The 23,596-nt window shown below is 41.4% G+C and overlaps 1 protein-coding gene across 5 annotated transcripts in view; it reads right to left on the bottom strand.

Annotated features, from left to right (window-relative positions):
- Positions 1–19,889, bottom strand: part of LOC143297331 (glutamate carboxypeptidase 2-like) — a 62,822-nt gene extending 42,933 nt beyond the window's left edge. For 2 of the 5 annotated variants that reach the window (XR_013057254.1, XM_076609619.1), the window contains exons 1-4: positions 9,500–9,922; positions 3,636–3,824; positions 2,585–2,668; positions 432–494 (exon numbers count right to left, since the gene is read on the bottom strand). Coding sequence is in view for 4 of the 5 variants with exons in the window: in XM_076609619.1 (XP_076465734.1) it covers positions 432–494; positions 2,585–2,668; positions 3,636–3,824; positions 9,500–9,531 (368 nt within the window). In the remaining variant the exon portion in view is untranslated. Of the gene's footprint in view, positions 1–431; positions 495–2,584; positions 2,669–3,635; positions 3,825–6,640; positions 6,869–9,499; positions 9,924–19,720 lie in introns of those variants that run through there. The other 3 variants (XM_076609621.1, XM_076609620.1, XM_076609622.1) reach the window with 3 other exon arrangements.
- Positions 19,890–23,596: the final 3,707 nt, after the last annotated feature.

Below are 23,596 nucleotides of genomic sequence, written 5' to 3'. Positions count from 1 at the left end.
ACTGTTAAAAAATAGGTTGATTTACAAGACAAAAATAAAAAAGCATTTCAACAAAGACAGGGTTCGGCAAGTACAAAAAAATATAGACAAGGACTCACAGAAAGAAAAGGAAGCATACACTCACACACACACACACACACATATTCACAAGCACATACACACATGCCCCTCATGTCTCTGCCCCAACCCATCTTACTACAGAACTCATCAAATCTTAAGGACATCCCGAATCTAGAGAAAGTTTCGCAATTTTGTTTTCCAGTTTCTTACATAAACTACGCTCAAACATGGCACAGCACAGTGACCTAAGGGGAAAATACAGCAGACTTGTAATGCAAATGGATTATTTCCAGTTCAGAAAAGGAAAGCACTATCTCCTTTTTTTTTTCTTTCTTTTTTTTTTCTTTCAAACGTCAAGTACACAGACTCACCTCAAATTTTCTCGAATTTTGCTCTTGTCTATGTTGTCCTGTATGAACTTGACATAGTCAAATCTGCAAAATAAAATAAAATAAAATCAAATTAAATAAATCGATCAAATTTGTTATCATGGGTGAGAGTTCCTTATTTCTGTAATACTGAAAAGTTTGCGGCTAAGGACCAGGGGCCATCTGGTTGGTAGAAAACAATAATAATAATATATAACAAGAGAGGCAAGGCCTTCAAGACTCACTTGTGATACACTTTAAAAAAAAAATCTAATCGTTAAAATGTGTTCTGTATTTGTTATTATAAAGCTTCGCATTAAAAAAAAAAAAAAAAAGTCCTAACCAGATTTGAATTAAGTCCCCTAGCATTAATTACAGAGTACTTTCCCTTTTTTACTATCTGCACCAAAACGTTTGCAAAATAAATAAAACTTCCATGCTTAGCAAAAGAAGTTCCTGTTTGAGCAAAAAATGATAATAATCACTGCTTTTGTTGTTGGGTCAGAATATCAGATCAAAGTGCAAAGTTTAGAGAATACAAAAAATATAAATATAACAGTAAATCCAGTTTGCATATAATTAGGCTTCATTATATTTTTTTTTGTGCCCATCTCAGAGGTTCAATATTGTTTTAAACAAGATGACTGGAAAGAACTGAATTTTCCCTATTTTTATGCCTAATTTGGTGTCAACTGACAAAGTATTTGCAGAGAAAATGTCAATGTTAAAGTTTACCACGGACACACAGACACACACATACACAGACAACCGAACACCGGGTTAAAACATAGACTCACTTTGTTTACACAAGTGAGTCAAAAAGTACTTTAAAATAATAAATAACCACTAAATGACAATATGGAAACATGTGAATAATATATAAATATACACAATAAAATGAAAGTACTCCTGTCCATGACTTTACAGAGCAGGATTAGAATTTAGAGCTCTGTCAAGTCACATGTTTCCTTTAAACTATACCAAAAAAAGAAACCATGCCCACACTGGATTCCACCTTATAACTTCTTTCCTGAAGGTGATAATCCCCCTGAATCTGAAGTGTGGCTGCCTACATGGTGGGGGTAAAAACAGTACCATATACATGTAAAAAGCCCACTCAATGCATAAAAGTGGAAAGGGAATCCCAGCCCCCCCAAAAAACGAAAAAAAAGTGGTAATTAAGATTTTTTTTCTCCAAAAAAACCCCCCAAAGCTGGAAGTAAATGCTAAATCACACACAAGCACGCACGCACGCATGCATGCACACACACACACACACACACACACACACACATATTGCAGTTTGCACGCACATCAAACCGCATTTGGACTTGATCAACCTCAGGACAATCAGAATGCGAATGTTAGCTGCTTTATTTGGAGGTAATCTGTTATTCATTTCTTTATCAGTTTGGCTCCAGTGCCCAGCTGACCATGCAGGGCCTTATCAGGACCAAAAACGCCACAAAACAAACACAAGCAACCACATCAGAACACACACACAAATTGATCATTCGCTGATTGATTAAAGCAAATCACACAAATAAACAGTCTTCACACCTCAAAACCTAAGTAGGGTGTCAAAAAGCATGTGTTTTGTTTGGGGGTGGGGGTGGGGGTGGGGGTGGGGGGTGGAGGGAGTTGTAAGCTTAATATATAACCCTGTAGCATTTGCACATTTTTACCGAGAAACTTATTTCTTGAAAATTTCCATACTTTTTTTTTGGTTCCTCAATTTGTTCACAAGTTATCATGCTTCCTTCTGCACTCTGAAATATGTGTCCTAACTACATGTGGCATGCTTCTGTCCCTCCTATTATCACCAAATAAAAGTAAAATCACAGTGACATCATGCTGTCAGTCTACAGCTACCCTCTGTCTAAAAAGCGCAGTATGTATTTGTTGGTCAGAAATAATAAGTGCAGTCCTATTTGAACGGGTTCTCCATGGTAATGTGGCAGGACCTTATTTCAGTCCCATGTGAATTGATGTTTTTTTTTATTTTGTGATTGTTCAGAACCAATTAACACAACAGGAGTTGATTGCATTCGCTTTTACTCGATATTCTCTACAGTAGCTACCCTTTTCTCAGAATGAATTAGTTTCATAAAGCACATGCAATGGGGCTGACTGAGCTTGTTCCTGAAATTTATTACTTCATTTGTGTCACTGGTGTTGGACAAGTCAGGAGCATCCTTCGTTTGCTTCTTCTTTTGCATCTTGTGTGCCCTTTCACCACACTGTTGAGGTAAGATATATCTGTATTAATCTTTATCATATCATTTGTAGTGTAAAGCTATGCATTATATTTGTTCATACTTTTTGTATTCATTTGCTGTGCTAAAAGGGAATGTTATCAGTTAACTTTGATTTTTACAAATTACTTGGCTGTGTTAAAATGGAGTCCAGTCTGATGATTTGTATTATATTCATTTGTCCAGACTATATGAAAATGCAAGAATGAAATACAACTGTCAATTATATTCGTTTAACCGTTATAATCATTAAGACAATGAACATAGTATTTTTAATTCTTTATAATCCCCAAACAACATACTCATCGTGATTGCAGTTTACATAAGTAACGTTTGCATTGCATGTGACATTGATAAGTAAATGGTTATTGTACGCAGCATTTAACTCTATGGCTAATGTACGTAGATGCTAATATGTTTGCAGAGGTGTTCATGCTGGAGTTGGTGTTGGTTTCAGAACCTACGAGTTCATCAGTACCTGTCCAGCCTCCCAGCAGGGTAAAATAATGCAAGGCTGATCTATGCAGTATTGTACTTTTCACAAAGCAGAAAAAATTATTTTGTCCACTGTGGATATCACTTGCCCATTTGGCATTCACATATTCATACATTAAGGCCCAGCCAATCACAAAGGCCATGTCAGGGCTGTCAACACAAGACAAATACAACAGAAAAAAAAGTAAGAAACCCCACAAAACAGATCCCCTGAAAACTAATCAAATCAACACCACAATTTCCAGAACCCCCCCACTCCCCACTGGTGCCCCGCATCCCCCAACTACACATCCAGGAACTCACCCCCTTCAGCAAAACCACCATCACCAAACCAAGACCCCAGCCCAAAGACAACTTGACCTTCACTAATGGCTTCATTAGGTTGTTTAAAAACTCACTACTGTAGCCACCACAACCAGTTACAGAACAAAAGAACAAATCTGTGATACATACTCACCCGTCACCCTGAGAAGGTTTGGCCTCACCACCAGACCCCCCATCGCCGGACGTGCCAAAGTACCCGATCAGAAGGCCGATGACGAAGAACACGGCACAGGCAAAGGCCACTGCCAGCAGATACTTCTTGGTGCCTCTCTTCCTCTTCACCAGAAGCTCTTCAGCATTCATGGATTCGATGGAATCGAACCTGGGACACAGAACAGAGGGTCAGGTCCATGATGATGTTACCTTGGGGGATGGGGGAGGGGTGGTGGAGGGGTAGAGCAGGAAGGTGGGTGAGGGGAGCAAACACGCCCTTATAAACTATGGCCTCCAAAATTCAAAATGCAGATCCATCTATATATGAACAGACCTTTTATATGTGGGACATCAAATGTGTGCGCGCGCACGCACGCACACACACATACACACGCACACACACACACTGACACTTGCACATGCACAACACTCACACACACACACACACACACACACACGCACGCACACACACACACACACACACACAAACACGCACATGCACACACAATCGAATAATTGCTCAAGTCATGGCAGAGCACCAGGCAAAATAAATTATAAAGCAAAGCAAATTTTTTTTAAGTCATAAAATGCAACACCCTTTTTTCATGGATTCTGGTCTCCATTGAACACAATTAACTGGGGGTCTGGGTACTAATCTTTGTCAGGATGGGATGATAAAACCAGGGCCCCAGGCAATGCATGTACCAAGCTTTCTTGTCAGCAAAGTGTTGCTAAGATATACAGGAATGTGAGGAAGGGGTCAACACATTTAAAAAGAGCGGCGAGGGCCTGATTTCATGCATTGACCTCTTGCTTTAGTCACAATCAATCTCCAGCCAAGATTCCATGCAGAGAAATTTTCCTCTAAAAAAGAAAATTAAAAAAAAAAAAAAAAAAAAAAAATCATTCAACCAACAAACATGTAAACATGTACATGCATAAAGATGCGTATGATACAGGCAAGGGGCAGTTCACACATTCCTTTTTTTTCTTTTCTTTTCTAAGTCTTTCAAAACAAACTGTAGTGTAAGGGATGTATCACACAGAGTGAATTAGCCTACATCATTCTATATCACACATACTGACACAACATACATGTATATATATATATATATTACATTTGTAAAAACGTTAGATAAATAACAGACAGCAGATAAAACTTTAAAAAGTGTGAGACATATTTGATGCATTCACCTCTCTCTTCCTACACCCCCCCCCCCCCCCCCACACACACACACACACTTTCTTTTGTAAAATAAATCGCACCTGAATGTAAATTTATTTCCTGTCTTGGATGTTTTTACACTCTTAGGCTTCTGAGATTCATTTACAAAGGTATGTATGTATGTATGTGTGTGTATATATATATATATATATATATCCAATTACAGCTACACTGTGATTGTTACAAAGCAGTGTTATGACATCTTATCTCTGTTTGAAAAAAAAAAAGGCAATTGCAAATCACATTTCAACACATGCATTTTCCACATCCAAATCATAAAATAAACCAAACATGCACGCTGAAAGGCAAAGTGTGCCCACAACAATAACTCAAAGTCATACTGGTGAATCTAAATGGGTCAGATTTGAATACAATCAAAAGAGAACACAAAATCAAAATGCACAACAGCAAAACAGACTGTGGAAATAACAGTCAATTTTTAATTATGAATCCGAAAAAAGGGCTGATTAGAACTGTACAAGAACGGAATCAAATAAAACCCCAAAGGTGGAGATTACATGCCACCTGTTGTCACTGACCTGTCATATTGTAACAAAGGCGAATTCACATGACATTCTCTGTCACAATGGAAACAGTCAGAGATTAAATTAAGATCGGTCTGTAAATATTATATAGATAGGGAAAGACAGAATGGTTAAAAGAGGGAGAAAGGCAAATTATGCATCAAGATATTTTTATGGGTTACAGTTCAACATGGCATGTGTGCGCATGAGCGCATGCTTGGATGTGTGTATCATTGTCAGATTTTATTTCTACATGACAATGAGGTTCCTAGATTCACATTGCTAGAATATGTTTTAATGATTCCCATACAGAATGGTTACTATTTGGGAAAACCAGTCTTTACGTTTAACAGATTACACTATCTAAAAACAAAATGCATTTTCACAAAGCCAAAGGAGAAAAAAAATTGATACAGGTATTTTTTTTCTTTTCTTACATGATCTTTTAACAACCTATTTCAGTCCAGAAAAATATGTTACATTATTTCTTACCTCACCTGTTAACCAGACCATGCACTCCGTTAAATTTGAATACATGTAGTAATCCTAACTACCAGTTCAACTGATCATTGCTTTGCAATTCACAGGCCAAGTTTGTACTACAACAAATGTGACATGTTATTCAGTTGATGTCTGTTATCTGTGATAAATTTTTACTTCTTTGGAAAGTACTGTTAACATTGTTAATTCCAGTTAAGTGCTTGGTCCATATCTGTGTACATGCACAGTGCATGCACACACTCATAGTAACATATATTTTACATGCAAAAGTGCAAACATTTTTTTAGTACACATATTCTACTCTAGCAACTGAACACATACAAAGCAACAGAATAACCCTGTTCCCACAGAAAAAAAAACCCTGAATCACACACCTGCAAACACCACTGTGACCAAACAGATTTGTAATGCAAAACCAGAAACATTTTCCAGCACACAAGACATGTATATATACACATAAACATCCCCTCTCAAGCAACTGAATACATTAAAACACACAAAGCACGGACAACACCACAGTAACACAGAAAAAAAACGTAAATGTCAACCTTGTAACAGAAACAGAACCCCAAACCAAAAGAAAAAAAAATAAATCCACACCTCCCACCCTACCCTTTTATATGCACAACACACACACACACACACACACACACACACACACACCACACAGAGTGAGATCACATGCAGGGATCACAACACCACCACTAACACCACTGATCACAACCAGCAGCTCACCCTCGCATCATTTTGAGTGCTCAGCAGATGGTAAACCGACCACTATGCACAAAACAAGCAGACCCCTGTCTCTCACAGGGAAGGGGTGTAGGGGGTCAGGGGGGCGGGCATGCACTGTCAATGCAGAAGAGAGAAGAAGACCCCCCAGTGTGTCTTGAGAGCACACATGAAAAAGCAATGAGGTGGATCGCTCATCACTTCCCTCCACTCAAGTCACTCCCTCAGGACCTGCAGAAGGGGAAGGTAAAAAAAATAAACAAAAAAAACCCCTGTGCAGAACTAGACAATGGGAGTCAATCAATTCAGCTTAACTGTTTTCCTCATTCGTCTCTCAACAAAACCTTTACAGGGGAGTAATCCTTGATTACAAAAACTACAGTGTGCAGCTAGCCCATGCTCAAAATACCTTTGTTTCACTCCTCTGGTGGTCAGACAAAGACTTGTCTCCAAATGAAACATAGTAAGTGACTTGGATATATATTATATAATTTATATAAATTTTTTAAAAAACAAAAACAATCATAAGATAAATACTGTGAACCACAACTATTATAATTAACCTACAGTTTTCAGGCATATTTAAAATGATAAATGAATCCCCTCTGCACAAATTTTAACATTTCAAACGTTTCTCCATCAACTCAACACACATGAATTAACACACACAGGCAACATGCACATACACGCATGCACATTTATGCACGCACCCACACACGCACACACACTGCACAAAATTTAACATCTCATTCTCAAGACATCTAGATCTGCGTAAATCCAACACACTGAATGCACAAAGACACACACAGGCAACATGCACACACACACACACACGCACACACACATGCACACGCACACACAGTGTGTGCATTAATTCTAATGCTTACACAATGTACAGACATGCACATGTATACAAATTATAAAAGGTGCTGGTGTAAATGTCTTCTTTGTCTTTTCTTTGAGCACATGCTTATGTGCAAAGCTGTGCCTGCTGATTCAGCTCTAGTGCTGATCTGTACATTTATTGATCAATTCATTAAAGGATAACTCCAATATGTGCACCTCTGGCCTCGTTATCAGTTATTTATATATCATTGTATCTCTCTTCTATCTTTCAGGGCAGTAGTACTCAAAATAGACAATACAATAGACGACCATGACAGTCTGAGTCTCTATGCTATGTATGATCTAATTTCTTAAGTGAATCCTATTGGTATTACAGGTCTGTGCCAGTGGATGTTCAACACCATGCTCAGACAAGTAGCTCACTGCTCTTGCCTTTGTTATCTTTGCTTTCAGTGTCATTACAAGTCACCGGGAATGTTGATCTATGTTTTTGACTTGTGAGATTTTACATTATGATTACCAGAACTTTGTTTTTCTTGCTACATAATCAAAAACTTCTTAAAATTACTAAACATTTTTATTGTACTTAAATATTTATTTGATATAACCATGATATTATATATATCCACCTTAGATTCCACCTTCCGAGCTGGTTTCCCCAAACTCATCATTTAAATTAAACAATAACATTCAAAAGTGAAAATTAACGCTTTAATTTAAAATGTCTACAATCACCAATATGTCTGCAGGGACATTTAACAAAATTCCTCCCTTGCTTTCAGTTTTGGTCCCTCTATCTTTGTTCATTCATAAATTTTGTCAGTTTACTACTGCTATAAAACAATACTGCCAATGGCTATCTAGAGAGGTTCTCTGAACTGGAGTCAGCTAGTAAACAGTCTTGAGCAATGAAGCCACCTCAGATTTGTGGCCAAGACCCAGAAGGCACCAGAAACAGTCTGCTGACATGGTGAATTTAAGCTTTATCTGTCATGAAATGTGGATGCAAAGTAATGGAGAACAGACAGCCAGACTGGCTCACCAACAGACAGACATACTAACAAAGCCATCCCCACCTCCCCCCACCCCTTCCCACATTGCATATCTATAGATCTAGATCTATCTGCCCACCAATTAACACATTGTGGACCACTATTATTCCCTAGGATCTCAGAGTGACAAATTATTGCCGTTCAGGTTTATGAAGATTTGCTGTTGTTGGGTGTTTTTTTTCTGTGTCTGTTGCAATGCCATGGACAGGATTCTTTATAAACCAAGATCTAAGCATGCTCCAATATGAGTAATGAGCAACCTCATTCAGCAGATAATCAGTCAAGGTCAACATTATCTTTAAATATATCACTGGACTGCTTAAAAAAAGTCAACATTTTGTAAAAATTAGGTGGCATCTCATAATTTTTAATTTCCACATTGCTAAAGTTTCTCAGGTCTTCAGACTCAATCAAAACCCTATCACAGCACTGTTAGAACCATCCAGAATTCCTGGAATTTTGTCTGGTAATTTTTGTTTATCTCCCTGTGTACTGTAGGTCCCAACTGTACATGTTTGCTTCTGAGTTCATTTTTTAAATTGAGTTTGATAAATAATTATATATGGAAATGAATCCATGTTGGAGACCCAAATTTGAGTTCTGGAAGCAGTCTAAGGTTTCCATACTGAAAAATAGCTTTATCATACACAAAACACCTGAATGAATGTATACACACTTGACATAGTGACACACATGAGATGCTCCAGTCTATGATTACTATGCTGTTACCATGGAAACAAAAGACCAAAATTAAGTTTCAGAATGGAGATGCTGGGTTTTTCGTTCAAACTCTATATCACCCTCAAGGACAAAATACTTCTATTAATAATAATAATCAATGAAAATACAAACAAGAAACGAGGACACCGCGAGACAGAGACACAAGAGAAAGAAAGACCAATGAAAAAAAAAATGAAAAAAAAAGGACTCCATGACATGTCAAGAGACAAGACAAATGTCGTACATTGTTTCCGTTTCAAGCGGTCTCCTCCTCATTTTCGACTTCTGTTTTTGCGCAGATGTAGTGCCAAGGGAGCCCCGGGTAGCCAAGGTGACACAAATTGCCACACGACGAGTTCAAGGCGAGGAGAACACAGTGTACGACCACAGTCCGATTCCACAGCACAAGACGTAATTTTGGTATCGATTCACCCTCTCTGCATTCCCACTGCTCTTCGTTCAAGGTGTGCTCTTCGTCGACGGACAATTTATTCAAGCTGAAACCTTTCTACAGAGTGGCTCTCCTTGAATGAAACGCTGCATCATCAAGACATTCTGTTTGCCGTTTTACATATCCGGGTGGAAAGGTTGACAATACGGGTAACATCAGCACAGCATGTGAGCGCAGGAGAAAGTGAGGGGGGAAAAACCGCATCTGTGTCACCACTTAAAAAAAAATAATGCAACAGGGGAAATAATTCCTTTCGATGCAGCAGAAATGCTCAGGACTCGTCTCCCGTTGTTGATCTCATATTCCAATAAGACTTGCTCGGAAGTTTTATTTTACAACACTGATATCTATATACAGGTGTGTATGTGTTGACAGCTACGTGTTTGCATGAATTAACTGACTGAGCCCCCACCCACCAGTTTATCACGAATGAGTGTACGCGGCGTGCGTGTGTGTGAGAGAGACAGACAGACAAACAGATGGACAGACACTGTTCAGAGACATGGACGTGCACGCGTACCACAAACATATAGTTCGTGCACGCATACGCACACTGGCACACACACATACACGGCGCACAATGCATGGCCCGGCTACACGCTTGCGCACACATACTGACGCGCTTGCGCAAGCAATACTCTGACATAAAAATATAGTGCCTGACCACTGACAATGTATCCATGAGTGATGGGTGGGTGTATTGTGATCATTCACACTGAATCAGACAACTCCGGTTCGCGCGGCAGCCCAGACCAGAGCCGGGTTGCATGAGGCGATCTTTGCAGCGCAAAGTTTGCTTAGAGTTAAGAATGCCGTGCGTTCATAGGTATATAAAATGTACCGTGGAGTTCAGGAAAATTCGTAACTGACTCGAGCGGCAAACTGACGATACTGACGCTGCAAAATTTGCTCATGCAACACAGTCACCCCAGGGGTGAACCGGGTCTCATAAGACAGTTACTCCGTCCATAGACACTAGAATTCGAATTGAGATACTAGTGTCTTTGCTCCGTCGCAGATCACGGTCATCCACACTGGTGGTACATGCGAAGCCCCCATGCCGGGTTGGCCGAAGCGCTCTTCCGGGAGACTAATTCATTCTTTTCGTCAGGCTGGAAGGAAAGACCGTGACGATGGCGGGTGACAAAATGCTCCTGCAGCACTGAAGTGTGTTTGCGCATACGCGGCCGGCGTGTATGTGCGTTTCAGTGTCACTGAGTCAGCGCGAGTGCGCGTGCGTGAGTACGTGTATCTGTCTGAGACAGAGACAGAACGGGGTGGTAAACGGAGAAAGGAAAAGAGGGAAAACAGGAAGGATATGTTGCATCAAAGTAAAAATAGATAGATACAGTAGATAGACTGATAGATAGGTAAGTAGGTAGGTAGGCAGGTAGATAAATCAGTGAATAAAGAAAGAAAGAAAGAAACATATAAATATATAAACTTTAAACATAAATAAATGAATAAATAAATAATTGGCGGGAAGGGGGACTAGCGTATATTAACGCTATAATTGGAATGCCGGGTCACGGTACGACACACTGAACTTGTAACTTGACATGAGCAAAAGAAAACTGTAAATCCAAGGTCAGGTGTTTCACACCCAGCGGTCCACATTGCTGTCTGGACTGGACTGACATTACGCACAGGCACAACCGTCATGTCTGTCCTGTCACAGTAATTTCGCGCGGTCCAAACCGCCGTCATTTACGGATGAATCTAAGCCTGCTGAGACAGTCTACTGAAGCTATGGGCACGACACCACAGACTTACAAATATTCATAAGTAGCGTGATACCCAGCCAACCCTCTTTAACCCTCATGTGACTTCTGTAAGCATATGTGACTTCTGTAAGCATTATTCTTTTCAGCCTGAACTGGGTTCGCCGGTCGATCCAGTATGGTTGCAAGCTTTTGTCATAGTTTCAGTTTCAGTTTCTCATGGAGGTGTCACTGCATATGCGCCACACCGCATCCGCAACGCAAATGCCTGACAGCTGCAAAACCCAACGCGCTCAGTTGTCAGGCTTTAAGTGCATGCTTATATATTTGTGTACCTACCACTGTATCAGAGTGGATTTGTCAGGCTTTAAGTGCATGCTTATATATTTGTGTACCTACCACTGTATCAGAGTGGATTTCTTTTTACATAATTTTGCCAGAGGACAATGACTCAAACTTGGAGGCAAGATTGCACTGGCTCTTTGTGCTGCCGACACTGCCGATTGGGAGCCATCCCAACGCTGACAGTCCTAGTACTTGAAAAACTTGAGTGGGGGTGCAACTTGGGTAAGACGCTTTCCACTGTGATCATTTTCTAACCCAGAAAGTCGGGACAGCAGTTGCCTCCTCTGCTGTTCTGATGGTCATAGTCGGACACGACTGACTATCATACACCCGTTTCAAAGCAATATTTCTAGCGAGTTTGTTCATACTCCTGCACCTTATTCATGCCACATGCATTGTTAAAAACGCGCTTGGTTCCACGGGATAGCATACGCGCTGTGGAATCATCATCATCATTATTATTATTGCCTACATGGCCCGGTCATACGCGTAAAATGTTACATGTCTATCTGAGTCTGTATGTGTGCGTGCCTGAAATCTGATTGAAAGACACAGGAAACAAATCAGTGATGAGCGCCCAATGGCAGCCGTCAGTCGGCTCTACCCAGGTAGGCAGCCTGTTGTGCATTTGACCCCGTGTTTGTAAAGCGCTTAGAGCTTGGTCTCCGACCGAGGATAGGCGCTATATAAGTATCCACATCAATCAATCAATTATTATTATCACTGATTATCATTATTATTATCATCATTATTCATTATTATTACATAGGTTGTGATGATAAACTTCTCGTCTGCAGCATGCACATAGCGCGTACTTAATCAAAAAATATAAATGTATACATAAAATCATACATATATAGATAGATAAACGACGAAAGACTGTCCCTCGAACAACTCCATAGAAACAAGGTTAGTTTGATATGGGGAAAAAACAAACTTTAAGAAATGAACTGAATAAACAAAAAATAAACAGACCAGTAAATAAAACAAATAAAGATACTACCGCACTGTAGAGACGCGCTCTCCCACGGGCCCGCGGACACCAGCCCGAAGTTTGATAATGAGAGTAACGTACGCAAATTCATGCACACATAAATTGGTCACCGGGAAGATAAAATCCGGATTGGTTGACATCTTCACGCGCCCTGTCTCGCAGATATACCCCCCCCACCGGCAGCACCCCCCTCCACACACACACACACCACATACACCCATCCCCGCTCTCATACCACCACACTCCCTCATGCCAACTCCCCCACTCCTCCCTATCTGTATGGTGATACTGCTGAACAAAACGCTTTGAGATGAATTTATTGAAGGGCTAGGTCACTGAACTGCTTCTCCTCACTGAGCAAGCACTATTCGTGACATCTCTCACGCACACCGTGACACTGAAGACGAGAGGTATGTCATGTGGGGCTTAGCGGGTACAGGCGGTAAGAGGGGATTGGGGGGCGGGGGGGTGGGGAGGTACGGGGGGGATTTAGGGTGTGTGGGGTGTAGGTTGGCATAAACGAAAAAAAAAAAAGAAAAAGAAAGAAAGAAAGAAAAAAGACAAAAAGTAGCTTAAGATCAAATGGTTGTGGGGAGGGGTGGATATAAGGGGTAGATAGGGACGGGGAGGTGGGGAGGGGAAAAAACCCCACCCACAACACCTACTGGTGCTCGGCTGTACGAGAAGAGTAGTGTTGGACATCCTCAATTAAAAATTCACGAAGGTCAAATTAAAAATTCACGAAGGTCAAATTAAAAATTCACGAAGGTCATGGATTGAAGTAAACACATATACCACTCTTGTTTTGTTTCTTTAAAGAAAATACTTACAACAACTGAAATAAGAATAATAATTTAAAAAAAAAAAATTTTAAAGAAAAAAAAGAAAATATCACCGATCCCATAAAAAAACGCAGACAAAGAACCAACGAAATAAAAACGACACACATATTGTTAGGCAAGACTTGGTTCACCGCCAAACCTATAACTCTGCCCCCCCCCTCCCCCCTCTCCCCCATACCATCAACCCCTGCCCCTCCACCTCTCGCTCTCTCGAACTGAAAAACGGCACATGCATAAACAACAACAACAACAAGTACTTAAAATATGTTCTTCAGAAACAAAGAGCAACACTCAGCGTAGAATTATGGCACTTTTTCGATTACTTGTAAAACTTTTCTCCTGCTATAAAACCAAGCATCGTGGGGTTGGGGCCGGGGTGGGGGCGGGGGGGGGGGGGGGGCGGAGAGAAAGAGACAGGCAGACAGTAAATAAGCCAGACAGGTAGTAAAACAAGTGCTATAGACTTGTTGCGGTGTCTTCTCTTGCGAGACTCACTGTGCATACCATTGTGTCTCTGTCTATGGAATACAGCCAAGTCTATGGAGAGAGACAGACATACAGTGAGGGACAGAGGCAAAGAGACAGAGAAACTGATAGAGTAAGAAACTGAGAGAGAGAGAGAGAGAGAGAGAGAGAGAGAGAGAGAGAGAGAGAGAGAGATTAGGAAAGTAAAGGGTTAAACAACAATAATAAAGATTGTTTTAATCAATACAGCTACAAGCTATTGCCTTTCATGAAGTTTTCCAAGTTTTCAGAGGTCATTGATCTAATATAAAACCGGGAAAAATTGCATTCAGTATTTATAATTCACACAGGCACAAGCACAAAATAAGCAAGCTATCACTTTACATTTCGCTTTTACTTTGAAAGCTCAAGTTTCATTCAGATAAACTGCCAACTGCTTGACAACATAGTCCTTTGTGGATGACAAACACAGCGTGTGTGTGTGTGTGTGTGCGTATAATGTGGGGGAGGTGGGGGTGGGGGTGTTGTGAGGGTTGTAGGGGGAACGACTTGTTATTGTCGTATTCTTCGCCCTTCATCGACATATTAGCAACATAACTGCTAACACATAACCTGTACTGGATCAATGATAAATGTACCCATTACTCCTCGCCCAAAACTGGACACGATTACTGCCTAAACAGCTTTAATTTTAGGCTCTGGCTGTATAAAAATGTTAATAAATATTCAATCAATCTGGACACGGAAACGGTAAGGCAACAGCGAGACAGCTACTGAACGTGGCCAACAGTCGATCATGAATCACCTTCTAAAACTGGACAACGGAAATTACCAATAACTGGGCCAATAACTGGTATGTCTTCACGGAGGACCTGGTATATTATTTGTTCAGTCCAAACAAATGGCGTTACAGTGAGACGAATACAAGCCTTGTAATGTCCAAACATTTGCACGTTGGTTGAGTCAACATGCTCTCATGTCATCTGTGCAACAACAACAAAAATATATAAATAAATGAGGAGAAGTAGAAGAAGAATCAGCATTTATATAGCACTAAATCTTGTGCAGAGACAAATCAAAGCGCTTTTACACCAGTCAGTATGCATAAGAGTATGCATAACTCTAAATTGGGGAAAAACTGAAAACGAGGAAGAGGCTGGGGAGGGCGGCTATCTTGGGAAGAGGTGGGTTTCAAGGCGAGACTTGAAAGTGCTGAGTGCGGAGACCTGGCAAAGCGAAGGAGGGAGTTCATTCTAAATGTAACGTCCAGAGACAGAGAGAGAGCGGCGGCCGACAGTGGAGTGTTCGAATCTGGGGGTATGCGTAAACATAGTGGATCCGAAGCCGATCGTAGAGAGCGAGATGAGCTGTGCAGGTAAAGGCAGCCACAGAAATAGGAAGGGGCAGATATGTAAATAATCTATGACAGAGTGCAGATCTTGTACTGCAATTTGTGTGAGACAGGGAGCCAATGGAGATATTGTAAAAGAAGAGTGATGTGCTCAGATCTTTTCTTTCTGAGGACAAGTCGAGCAGCAGAGTTTTGTATGCGCTGAAGGGACTGAATGGATGAAGCAGGCAAACCAAACAATGGAGAGTTACAGTTGTCGTGGCGAGAGAGAATGAGAGAATCGACAAGTGTAAATGTTGTGTCAGTGGACAGGTACTTCTGAATGAAACTGATGCGCCGTAATTGACAATAGCATGACTGACAGGTATGGCTGATTTTTGTTTGTTTTTTGTGTGCCTGGACAGTGTGTTGTCAAGTACAACACCGAGGGATGGATGCACTGCCAAGTTTGATTGTGTCTGTTGTGATGGAAGCCAGAGTTTTTGTTTCGTTCCTACGATGATTGCTTCAGTTTTTTGTCCGCGTTCAGTTGTAACTTATTTTGAGTCATCCAGTTTTGAATGTCCAGGAAGCAGTCGGGCGTTTCTTGTTAGAGCGAGGGCAAATTTTCAGGGACATCACTTTTCTGAAGTTGAGTGTCATCAGCAGAAGAAGAAAAAGAAGAAGAATACGTATCGCATTTTGCATTAACTCGTCTATTCTGCATGAGGCGGTTTCGTGCCCACGACTGGATTTTTTGGTTAAAACCACACGAAACATGCTTTGATCAGAAAGTCAGTCGGGCAAAGAGAGACCGAAAACACCAAACAAATCGGTACGAAGTTACTCTTGAGATATTGAGTGCACACATAATTTCCAATCGGATTAATAAACATGAATTTTTGAATAGTATTGTTTCACACTGTAAGACATAGGCATATCACTGCTGTTTACGCTACCCATCAAGAATCATACGATGAAATAAGGGTTACAGAGAAATGAATCCAGAGACTTCCATCTCAACCCCCAACCCCTTCCGAAAAAAGGAAGCTCCAAGCCCTTTTAAATTATACCCGTCTGACATGTATGCGCGCACACACACACACACACACACACACACACACAAAAGACGAAGAAATTCAAATCCAAACAGCATCATTTCATTTAAGACTGCACTTATTTGGCCCTTTTATCTAGAACATGCCCCAAACAGATTAGACAGAAGAGACGAAATATGTATTTCGTTTAAACCCTCGGTATATTCATTATCAATTTGGAAATGAATATTCTGTGTGTTGTTGCATTTCCTCAGCCATTGTTGCTGTATGCCCACGTCAAATGATGGGTTTTTTAACGGACACAGAGATTCCTTTCTTTTTAGACCGGAAAGTCTGGGCCTGTTTCTTTGCAGTTTACCCTTTGTTAACACGTATACCAGCATGTGGGAAGCGCTGTCAACAATGGTTTGAAGTTGTGTGCTTTCGTTTTGCAAAGAGTAACATTTCCTATTTAATATGATACAAATCAAAGGTGTGCTAACGTGTAGCTGAAATGTACGGTCGGGGAGTGAATATTTAAATCATATATATATATACATATATATATATATATATATATATATATATATATAAGGTTTTTATACTCGTCAAAAAATGTGGTTACAACAGTGTGTGAAATTAAGCAAACCATGTGCGCTTTGCTGACACCAATCTACGAATGGGTTTACGTGAACGTAAAGCATGAAAAACGTCACCGTTTTGAGCCAGTGAAGACCGTATGGTGATTCATTCTTCTTCGCTTCTCTTCTTCTTTTTCTTCCATTTGAGTATCCACAATCATCAGGTTGATTTCGCGATATTAGTAAGGTCGAGGACCGATGGTCGAACGTAATTTTTTTTTTTTTTTTTTTTTTTTAAGAAAAAAGAAAAGAATCAAAACTACACATGACCCAGCCAGTCAAGACCCGTTCAGCGGGACCAACATGATGCTGAATCAGCAGGAACCCCTAAGCCTTAAAGGAAAAAAAAAAGGAAAAAAAAAAGGAGTAAAATGTTTCGAATGTTCTAATGGAAGATTGGAACATGCACAGGGAAGGAGAGGGCAGAGACTGCTTCCTCAGGTAGTGTGTAGTGTGTTCCTTTATTGTTTGCTATCAAAAGTAAATAAATAAATTTAAAAAATAAAAAATAAAAATAAAGTAAGAAATTCAAAGGAAACGACACGAAAATGGATTTGGACAGCAACATGCCTATTAAAGATCTGTGTTCAGCGACGACACAGATGGCGCATAATCTGTTCTATTTTCACTTTTTTGTTTTAGTTTCAATATATATATATATATGTTTGTAATGCACCGGAAGTCTGCCCAGAAGGCGTCACAATGAGGCGACCATAAACCACGTCGGCAAACGCCAAAACATTTGCACGCCGGAATGGATATCATAAAAATGAAAACAAAAAAGTGACACAATCTGCATTAACTAATTCCCTGTCGGCTCTGCACTTGGACGCAAAAGCCGAATGCTTAAAGCGTTGGCTTGGTGGGCAAAGGGTGGAGATTTTTCCGATCTCCCAGGTCAGTATAACAATATGTATATGCAGACCTGCTAGACTGACCTGAACCCCCTTCTTGTGTATACGCACGCAGAAGATCAAATGCGCACGTTAAAGAGCCTGAAATCCATGTCAGCGTTCGGCGGATTAAGGAAACAAGAACATACCCAGCATGCACACCTCCGAACATGGAATATAGCTGCCTACATGGCGGGGTAAACAGACAACACGGTTATACACGTTACATGTCTGTATGCGTGTGTATGTGTGCGTGACCGGAACCTGACTGAATGACACAGGAAACGAATGATGAGCGCCCAATACAGTAGCTGTCAGTCGGCTCTACCCAGCTTGGCAGCCTGTTGTGCAAAATGCTTCCGTGTTTGTAAAGAGCTTAGAGCTTAGTCTCCGACCGAGGGTAAGCACTATGTAAGTACCCATATGATCATTTGAAGGCGATCGTGTCCACTATGGGATTTTGGTCCACAAAATGAAGTTGGTTAGGCATACTGGCTAAATCGGAGCTTTGAAAAATAACAGAGAACATTTTGCCCGACGGTGCATGCAAACGTTAAAAGTGCAAGCTGTTGCTCACCAGCCGAGGCCCCTAAACTACATGCAAACTGCTATCGGCAGTAGTGCAGCGGTTTGAAGGGCAAGCCAGAATCGATCCATTTGACGACCCGGACGGCAGCGGTTCGTAATGGCAAAAGGTAATGAACAAGCTTCAGCGTTGATGACAACACGAAATTGCCTCAATCACGTGCGAGGCTGCAGCAGGCAGCCTGTAGATACCATTGACCAGCTATGACACTGCAGCCTGTTGTGTTCCAGTTTTTAGAATATCAGGGTTTGTAGTATTTTCTAGATATATATACATATTAGTATTCAAGTGTCTTCTCACAAGGATGGTCTCTAACTGATACAATGAGGACGAAAGATTTATTTATTCGTTTATTTATTTATTTGTTTACCTGTCTGTTATTTATCTACTTATTTGTGTGCCTTGTGTTGGTTTCTTTATGTATATTATGTTTGCAACGGGTCACAGGCCTATACGCAATTAAAACATTTGTTCTTGTTCTTACATATTAGTACTACCCCATTTTCCTTCGATTTCGCGCCACATTAGAGCTGCTTTGTGTAACACACGATAGAGAGCACGCCACCGCAGTTTGTTTTGGTTTTTGATTGTTTATCTGCTGTATTTGTTTTCTAGTAATCGGTAATGGCAAACGGGAGAGAGAGAGAGAGAGAGAGAGAGAGAGAGAGAGAGAGAGAGAGAGAGAGAGAGATGAATGTGAATGTATGAACGAACTTACTGAGAGAGCTAACAGAGTAAGCTTGGACAGAAAGACACACACACACACACACACACACACACACACACACACACACAGAGAAAATGCTAGCGTTCATGACAGTATTCAACAGCACCGGATAAAAACCATTCAAAACTACAATTTAACATCCTGATTGATAAAGTCACTAAAAAAAAAAAAATTTTAAAAAAAGCTAAGCTACTCATACACAAAACCTTCACACGAAGCAAAACTAATCAGAAACACCCCCGAAGCACCTTGTATAAGAAGACTGACAGCAAAATACAGCCACATGAATAATGAAGAAAACATAATAATCACAAACACATAACACCAAACTAATCTGTCCTAACCAAACATACCTCGCTAAAAAAAAAATAATAAAAAAAAAAAAAGGTAGTAGGATAAAAAAAAGCTCAACCTCCCAGATCAGACCACTCACCGTTTGTCTTGGCTAGCCATCTCAGTAGATGCTACGGTACAAGCCAGGTAAATCTCGTCTCTCCTTATTTATACTGTGCACACCAGCTCACAACTACTACCAGTCTAGTTACGATCAAGTGAAACCCACAGTCTCCACGACGACGACGCTGCGAAAAAGCGACACCGGGCCTTTTCCAACGTCTACAAGCGAAGGCTTACAGGCAGGCACCCAACTGCTTTATATAACAGCTTCGATAATAGAACATTACAACGAAAACTGTGTCAAGCCTTGAAAACTGAAGACATGGAGGGGTTGGAAGGACTGTCGAGCTAGCATGCAGTGGGTTTTTTTTTTGGGGGGGAGGGGGGGGGGGGGGGGGGTAGGGGGAGGTGCAACGTGTGACGAGATAAACTGGAGGGGGACTGAGGAGGGGGGGGAGTGTTGGGGGTTGGGCGAAGGGGTGCAGGTAGGTGGGAGGGGGGAGGAGAAAGTAGTGGTGGTAAACGTTGCGCATGCGACCAAAGGTATGTGTGTGTGTGTGTGTATGTGTGTGTGTGTGTGTGTGTGTGTGTGTGTGTGTGTGTGTGTGTGTGTAAGGGAGAGAGAGAGAGAGAGAGAGAGAGAGTGTGTGAGAGAGAGTGAGAGAGAGAGAGAGTGTGTGTGTGTGTGTGTGCGTGTGTGTGTGTGTGTGGTGTATGTGTGCAGCGGCGGTGGGAGGAGTCGTCATATTGACATCACACATCACCCAACTTTCATTGTGATCCCCCCCCCCCTCACACCCCACTCATCAATCTTCAGACTCCCGCTCCCACCCCACCCCTTTCATCCTGTATGTTGACGAGAGCACCGCGATTGTCATTTCATTTTAAAAAAAGCGGAAAAAAATCAGAAAAAAATCGATAACTACAATTATCGCGAGGTCAGCGTAGAGAGAAAGAGACGTATTGACGAGGGGAGTTCAGTGGTGAAGCATTGTTGTCGTGGTGATGGTGATGGTGGTGGTGGTGGTGGCGACGATGATGGTGAAGTGAGATCGATATCGTCATGCCGAGTAGCGATGCTTCCTTCACAGATAGAGAGAGAGAGAGAGAGAGAGTGTGTGTGTGTGTGTGTGTGTGTGTGTGACGGAGGGGGTGAGAGTGGGGGCGGGGGCGATGGGGGAGGAGGAAAGGACTGGAGGGGGAAGGAGGGAGGGAGGGAGGTAGAGAGAGGAGGGGTGGGGGAAAGGAAGGTTAGTGCTGCCACAGATCCGACAGTTGATATACATGAGGTAACGTTTCTCCCGTCCGGCTCTGCACCCACCCACAGGCACTTGATATAGAGCAGCGTGTGGTTGTGTGGTTGTGTGTGTGTGTGTGTGTGTGTGTGTGTGTGTGTGTGTGTGTGTGTGTGTGTGTGTGTTTATGTGGAGAGAGAGACGGAGAGAGAGAGAGAGAGAGAGAGAGAGAGAGAGAGAATACTGAATGGTTTACTGAATAGGCCACTGGCCCATGTCATTGAGAGAGAGAGAGAGAGAGAGAGAGAGAGAGAGAGAGAGAGAGAGAGAGAGAGAGAGTTATGTTCGAATAAAGGCCAAAGCCCCTTTCTGAAGGGGTGTGACATAAGTGCAATGCAATATGTAATACTGGAATTATAGCTGATATCAGTTACATCTTATACACACATCAGCAGAGGAGAAGCGTATGATGTCGTAATATTCAGCCTTTTCAAATCTAGTCCATGAAGAGTAGGCCTAGTCTCACTTCCGAACGACAGTAACACATTTAAGCTAAATCTGCAAGGGCAAGGGTTCTTATAATAATGAGGTTCAATTAACTTCGATCTAAGGACAAAAAGGGCAGGTCACGTTAACAACAACAACAAAGAAAAAAAAAGAAAGAAAAAGAAAAAAAAAGGGATCTCGTCTTCTCTGTGTGTCTTACATAAACGATATCTTAGTTCACTCTCACCTTTGGGCTTGTACCTCAGTCAATGACAGAAATGCCAAATCTGAATTTAGTCAATGTACATTTAATATACCGGTTCACTTTTAGTGGAAGACATGGCTCAATCATATATGTGGTCTAAAAAAGAAAAAAAAAGTCTTTAATGAGCACAACTGTCACCAGTATACACATAGTCCTGCCAGTCCTGCCACATACAATCCATAACTTTGTTTTGAAACCCTGAGATGCATTGGACACTTTTATTGTCCCAAACATAAGAATCCATGAGAATTCTGGAAATGACACACATTTGTAACCCACGTATTTTTACCATTCCTATGCAAGTTATATAATCTTCTTCTTCTCTGTTCGTGGCTTCAACTCCCACGTTCACTCGTATGTACACGACTGGGCTTTTGCGTGTATGACCTTCGTCTTATATCACTGATTGTGAAAAGACACTAAACTAAAGAACGAACGAACGTGTATGACCGTTTTTTCCCCGCCATGTAGGTAGCTATACTCCGTTTTCGGGGGTGTGCATGCTGGGTATGTTCTTGTTTCCATAACACACCGAAAGCTGACATGGACTGCCGGATCTTTAACATGCGTATTTGGTCTTCTGCTTGCGTATACACATGGAAGGGGTTCAGGTACTAGCAGGTCTGCACATATGTTGACCTGGGAGATCGGAAAAATCTCCACCCTTTACCCACCAGGCACCGTTACCGAGATTCGAACCAGGGACCCTCAGATATAAAAGTCCAACGCTTTAACCACTAGCCTATATAATGTCTTATAAGGTTTGGATGGCAACCTATTTTCGTCCATCCACTTTAATTTCAACCAAAATTTGATGCCTCTCGTGGAAGAACTTACAGGAATTGGAAGGCAATGTTAACATTTTTATCTGTCTGCTCTTCTATGTTGAAGTCGGAATTACAATGTACCCAAATGGGTATACCCTTTTCCTGAAAACGTTTTCACCATTTTGGGTTCGACATTCTCATGTTCTACTTCACTTTTTTTTTTACCCGTCTGCAGTACAAAACAGACGTGAAAATAGTATCAAACGGTAAAGCGCAACATGGTTCTAGAAAAGTATGGCGTTGAGTCGTGTTTTCAAACGGGTTCTCTTTACCTACAGCATACAGTTCGCCGCATTTTGAATTAAGTAAAAATCCAAACCGTTTGGGAATACGGACTGACGCGCTTAACCTGTCTCGTCTTGTCTTGTCTACAATCCTGTGGTGATCCCAGTGCAGGGCAACAGTCCACAATGGTTAAGGAGGGGGGGGGGGTGCGCTCTAAGAGACTGATGTCTGTGTACGACCGTTAAGCCCCCCCTAGTTCAGCCAGGGAACCCGGGCCCCACACAGCATATGTCGAGAGAAAAAAGAAGAAGAAAGAACAACAAACAAACACAACCCTCTCCTGTAGCTATACTGAGCCTGAGGCTCACAACCAGGCCTCAGTCCTGATCTTGAAAGCCAGAGGGGAAACGCCTGGTAGGATGTGGTCTGGAATCTGGTTCCACATGCGGATAGCTGATGGGAAAGAAGAGTGCCTGTGGGAGTCAGTAGGGGAGTAGGGGACCTGTAGTTTCTCTGGGTGGCCTCGGACGGTTCTACTTGTCCGTACTAAAGTACCTTCACAGGGTGCCACCACAACCAAGCCAGATACGTCAGTCGGGTTCGGGTTTTGACATTCTTATGTTCTAGTTGTCATTTTTACCCTTCTGCAGTGCAAAACATACGTGAAAATAGTACCAAACGGGTAAAAACTTATCAGATATAATATATAGTATTCTATACTCTAATACACAATTTTGAATGAAACTTGGCCCGAATATAAGGGTGTCTGAAAAGGGATGCTTTTGGGGGCATTCCAAGCACCTAGCAAAGGGCTTGGAAAAGAAGGGGAGATACACAAAGTGAAGAGAAAAATCGGACACACGGGTAAATTCAAA

Source organism: Babylonia areolata, chromosome 22 (assembly GCF_041734735.1).
Source record: "Babylonia areolata isolate BAREFJ2019XMU chromosome 22, ASM4173473v1, whole genome shotgun sequence".
NCBI classification, from domain to species: Eukaryota; Metazoa; Mollusca; class Gastropoda; order Neogastropoda; family Buccinidae; genus Babylonia; species Babylonia areolata.
This window is presented reverse-complemented; position numbering and strand designations above follow the sequence as displayed.